The 5,725-nt window shown below is 48.5% G+C and overlaps 1 protein-coding gene across 1 annotated transcript; it reads right to left on the reverse strand.

Moving 5' to 3' along the window:
• Positions 1-3,116: 3,116 nt before the first annotated feature.
• Positions 3,117-3,812, reverse strand: LOC137356112 (histone H1-like). The gene has a single exon (XM_068021909.1). It carries the CDS (start codon positions 3,810-3,812, stop codon positions 3,123-3,125), a length of 690 nt encoding a protein of 229 aa, XP_067878010.1. The 3' UTR covers positions 3,117-3,122.
• Positions 3,813-5,725: the final 1,913 nt, after the last annotated feature.

Genomic DNA, 5,725 nt, shown 5'->3' on the forward strand with positions numbered 1-5,725 from the left:
GAGCTCAACAGGCTGCTGGGAGGGGTGACCATCGCTCAGGGCGGGGTGCTGCCCAATATCCAGGCCGTGCTGCTACCCAAGAAAACTAGCGCTCCGAGCACCAAGAGCAAGTGAAGCGGCCTGATTTAAATCTGCGAACCCAAAGGCTCTTTTCAGAGCCACCCACTTTATCTGTTAAAGGGCAGCTTGCTGTCTGAGAGGCAGCAATTTTATAATGCTCGCGCTGTTCTGTGTTGGCGGAGAAAGAGGCCACTTGGCCCATCGTGTCGGTGTCGGGCGAGAAACGACCCACCTATTCTAATCCCACCGTCCAGCATTCAGTCCGTCGCCCTGCAGATTACAGCATTTGAGATGCATATCCAGATTCCTTTTGAATGAGTTGAGAGTCTCTGCCTCAACTGCCCTTTCAGGCAGTGGGTTCCAGACCCCACCACCCTCTGGGTGAAAATAAAATCCTCGTTTTCCCTCTAATTTTTCCACCAATCACTTGAAACATATGCCCCACAGTTACTGGCCTCTCTGCTCAGACTCTTCACCTTCACTCTCTCCAGACCCGCCAAAATGTTGTACATTTCAATCAGATCTCCTCTCAGCCTTCTCCCTACTGGATTCGGGCATTTAACTGCTCTCCTCTTGTGACATTTTAACAAATCTACCGTTTAAGCATAGCAAAAGCTTTTGCAAAATGATCGGCTTATAATAAAGTGATCTGCTCTGTGCACATTGGTATCGCTGCTCCAGACCCCATTTCTCTGACAACAGGTGATCGCAGCTCTTTGTTTTGCCGATTTGGTGGCTCCTAAAAGAGCCGTTGTGTTATTTGATGCCAAACTCAGTTCGGGGCAGGGTGAGTTTAGGCGCGCTCCCCGCGGATGCGGCGTGCCAGCTGGATGTCTTTGGGCATGATGGTGACTCGCTTGGCGTGGATGGCGCACAGGTTGGTGTCCTCAAAGAGCCCCACCAGGTAAGCCTCGCTGGCCTCCTGCAGGGCCATGACGGCCGAGCTCTGGAAGCGCAGGTCTGTCTTGAAGTCCTGTGCGATCTCCCGCACCAGGCGCTGGAAGGGCAGTTTGCGGATGAGCAGCTCGGTGGATTTCTGGTAGCGGCGGATCTCCCGCAGAGCCACAGTGCCGGGTCTGTAACGGTGAGGCTTCTTCACTCCGCCCGTGGCTGGAGCGCTCTTGCGGGCCGCTTTTGTAGCCAGCTGCTTGCGGGGAGCTTTCCCTCCAGTCGATTTGCGCGCTGTCTGCTTGGTTCTGGCCATTCTGGTGGAAGATCAGGAAAACACTGTAAATGTTGAGGCTGCTCAGGGACTGTCTATTTAAGACAGTAGAGGGACCGCCCTAGTGTTGTGATTGGATGCAGCCCCGTCCATCAGTCAAGTTTGAAACCAGCTCTGGGAAGTAAAAGGGCGGCGGGAAATGCTGTGCACTGATTGGTTGAACTGGAACTGAAACTGAAATTTTATCAATTTCAAAAAGCCCGCCAATTTCCGATGAGCAAACAAGGCAAAGATTAAAAAACACCTAATTTGGCGGAAACAATTATAAAATCTCACTCCTTGTAGCTTTATTTCTTTCTTCCTAGATCCCCCTCTGTGTCTGACAACACAGTTTAAACAGTGTTCTCTGGCGGGAATAAAGCGCCAGTAATTACGTATTAAACCACTGACCACCTCCAGGCGCGTATCCATTGTCTCTCGAGATAAGGAGGCCCAAAAGAAAAGAAATTACTTACTATAACGGCAGTAAATCCCGCTTCGTGCCGGCAGTTCAGACCCTCACGTATAAATTATCAAATGCAACCGTTTAATTCATGACGTGTTCGATAAATAATGGAGAAAAAGACAGTGAAATTTCTGTGATATGTAAATTTACTGAGAGAATGAAATGATGTATAAAAGCCGTTGTTGATAAAGATAAACAATATTCAGATAACTTGATCTTATTAATTCAAGTTGCAAGGTCACTGCTCTCTCTGAGTCTTTGGGTGGCTCTTAGAAGAGCCTTTGTGTTTGGTAGAAAGGGTGGATTTGTTTAGCCGCCGAATCCATAGAGAGTGCGGCCCTGGCGTTTCAGAGCGTACACCACATCCATGGCGGTGACCGTCTTGCGCTTGGCGTGCTCAGTGTAGGTGACCGCATCTCTGATCACATTCTCCAGGAAAACCTTCAGCACCCCGCGGGTCTCCTCATAGATCAAACCCGAGATGCGCTTCACTCCACCACGGCGAGCCAGGCGGCGGATTGCTGGCTTGGTGATACCCTGGATGTTATCACGAAGCACTTTGCGGTGCCGCTTTGCTCCGCCTTTGCCCAGTCCTTTGCCTCCTTTACCTCTTCCAGACATGACGCTTCTTCAGTCAAAGCACTGCTGAATGAGAAACGAGCTGATTCTGCGGCCTTTTTTATACAGCCCGCCCGGACCTGACTGAGAAAGTGACAGAGAGTGAGAGGCGGGGCGGAGAGGAAACTGAGTGACAGACAGAGCAGAGAAATGTCTTTCATCCTCCAGCTCCGCCTCCCACTTGCTCTAACCGCCAATTCAAAAAAGAACTCTCAACAATAGAGCTCAGCACAAAACTTCCAGACTCAACCTTTATAGTCAAAGATAACAGAAACCCAGAGCTGTTAAATAAGGATCTATAACAATTAAAAGTTGATCATCTACCCGCCTAAGTACAGTGCTTCCGATCACAAGTCAACCCGTTTCCACACACCTCCCCTCCCAGACGGATTGAGTATTTTACTAACACCTTACCCCAGCTGAATTAGAGAATTGAGTTGTGACGCGGGGTTTCTCGCCAGTATTCCTGTGTTAGACCCTCTCGCTCTGAATTAGTGAAAGGAGCATGAACTGAGACTGTGCCGAACAGATCCCCAGTTACAGTGAGGACGGAACATCCCTCTGTTTTGTTGCAGAGAGTGGGGGAAGGGCTGAGTGTAGTGCATGTCAGCGAGTCACCAGGGATCCTGCATTTAGTTCCCATCATTTCTATGTGAAATGTGCACACGGCGGCGGGACAGGGATCATTTGATCGGGGAATCAGCTCTTTCCTGAGAGATGTGGGTGGCTCTGAAAAGAGCCTTTGGGTTCAGATGTCTACAACTTTCCCGTGCAGTTTCACTTCTTTCCAGGGGCTGCTTTCTGAGCCTTTGCTGCTTTCGGCTTGGTCTTGCCCCTTGATGATTGAACTTTCTTGAGCACCTTTCCGCCCGTGGCACTCTTGGGTTTTTTGGCCTTCTTCACAGGAGACTTTTTCGGAAGCGCTGCTTTCTTCGCTGGGGATTTCTTTGGCGTTGCCCCCTTCTTGCTGGTCACTTTCTTGCCTGCTGCTTTCTTCGCTGCCGATTTCTTGGCTGCTAGTTTCTTGACTGGTAATTTCTTGGCTACTGATCTCTTTGCTGTCACTTTCTTGCCAGCTGTTTTCTTCACTAAAGGTTTTTTGCCTGCTCCTGACTTCACTTTCTTTCCCACATTTCCCTTGGTTCCCTGCTTAGGGATTCTGAAGGAGCCGGAGGCGCCCGTACCGCTGCTCTGCACCAGGGAGCCTTTGTTCACATTCCTCCTGATACTTTGCTTGATTTGGGTCCTGAGCTTCCCCACATCCACACCGCTCCGACCCAGAGCCTTCTTTATGGCGGGCAGTGAGGTCCCCTTGCGATCGGAGCAATCCGCCACAATCCTGAGGATCTGCTCGCTCAACGTGGGACCGGCTGACTTGTTCCGGGGTGCTGCTTTCTTCTTCTTCGGAGTCTTGACTTGAGCGGCGGCGGCTGCAGGAGCCGTTTCGGCGGCTGCTGTATCGGTCATGTCCGGGACTCTGCACAACTTCTCTCTGTCAGTCAGAACTGGGTCAGAAATGAAGCCGGTGGTGGCGGCACTGAGCAACTTAAAGGCAGTGAGCGGACGGGGGCGGAGACAACCTGCTGTCAGCTCCCGGCTCCTGCTGCCTCTCTGTGTTTCTCTCTGGTCCTAAACTCTCCAATTCCTCTGAAATTCGGGTACTGTAGAATCCCAGACTAGATCCTTCCTGTCTCTGACATCAGAATGCTTGCTATCCAAAAGTTTGCACTTGAAGTAAAGACTCCATTTTTGACTGAAACCCGTTTTATTGCTGCACTGATGGCGCTCTTTCCCCCGATAGCTGACATGTTCTCTACATTTTGACTGAAATCTTGAAATCAACAAAGAAACTACACTGAATTCCCACTTTGGGAATGAGAAGGGGATCAATGTGCTTCTTTGACTGGAAAATCTTGTTACTTGACACAAGAGGGACTCGGAAATCCGGCGATGAGTCCGGACGCACAAACACAGTGACATTAGACTAACCCGCCAGCACCTTTAATACACTCTCTCTTACACAATATTCACATCTACACATTCTCATGTCGAACTGTTCACTAAATGTAGAGTTCCCAGGACAGGTTTTGATCTCAATGCTGAGGTAAATAGACCCTTCAGCTCCACTCTATCCAGGCCCTTCCACATTTTATACATTTCAATCAGATCTCCCGTCAGCCTTCTCTGTTCCAAGGAGAACAACCACAGTCTTTCCAATCTTTCCTCAGAGCTGCATTTTTCAGTCCCGGCAACATGCTCGTAAATCTCCTCTGTACCCTCTCTAGTGCAGTTACATCCTTTCTGTAATGAGGTGACCAGAACTGCACACAGAACTCAAGTTCTGGCCTAACCAATGATGAGAAAGTTCCAGCATAACCTTCCTCCTCTTATATTCTATACCTCGGTTAATAACCAGGGATTCCATATGTCGTCTTAACCATATTGCCGCCCTACCCTGTTACCTTCAGGGATCCGTGGACATTTACTCCAAGGTCCCTCACCTCCTCTGCACCTCTCAGTATTTTCCCATTAATCGTGTATTCCTTTGCATTGTTTGACCTCCCCAAGTGCATCACATCACACTTCTCCAGGTTGAATTCGATGTGCCACTTTTCTGCACTTCTGACCAGACCATAAACATCTTCCTCAAGTCCACAGCAATCCTCCTCACTATCTACCACACGGCCAATATCGGTGTCGTCTGCAAACTTCTTGATCGTGTCCCTCAACATTTATGTCCAAATTGTTTATATAGATCATCAACAAAACAGGTGACCCATTACTGAGCCCTGGGGAAAACCACTGGAAACAGCCCTCCAGTCTCAAAAGCAGCCGTCAACAATTACTCTTTGTTTCCTGCCACTGAGCCAATTTTGCATCCACCTTGCTGCATTTCCCTGGATCCCATGAGATGTTATTTTATAAAGATTCTGTATTTTGGGACCTTGTCAAAAGCCTTGCTAAAATTCATGTAGAATCCATCAACTGCACTACCCTCATCTATCATCCTTTTTCAAATTCAATTCAGTTTGTATGTGCCTTTCTAAGTGACAGTTTGTCTTGTCTCTCAGAATAGATTTCAATAATTTACCCACTACTGAGGTTACACTGACTGGACTGCAATTATTGAGTTTTCGGCTGAACTGTAAGATTCGTTTTATCTCGAAAGATCCGCCTGGGGAAACAAGACTTTCCAATCTCATCTCTCACTGATATGGTGCCATAGGAAAACACATTATTAATCTCACTGTCCGGGAAAGTGTCAGAGAGTGAGGCATACAATGTCCCAAATGTAACTTTCTCTGCCCTGTTGAACTCTCTGTAATCTTTCAGCTCAAACCCTTCGCTATGACTCTCAGTGACAGACAGTTTCAATCTGA

This window comes from Heterodontus francisci, chromosome 45, assembly GCF_036365525.1.
Source record: "Heterodontus francisci isolate sHetFra1 chromosome 45, sHetFra1.hap1, whole genome shotgun sequence".
NCBI lineage: Eukaryota > Metazoa > Chordata > Chondrichthyes > Heterodontiformes > Heterodontidae > Heterodontus > Heterodontus francisci.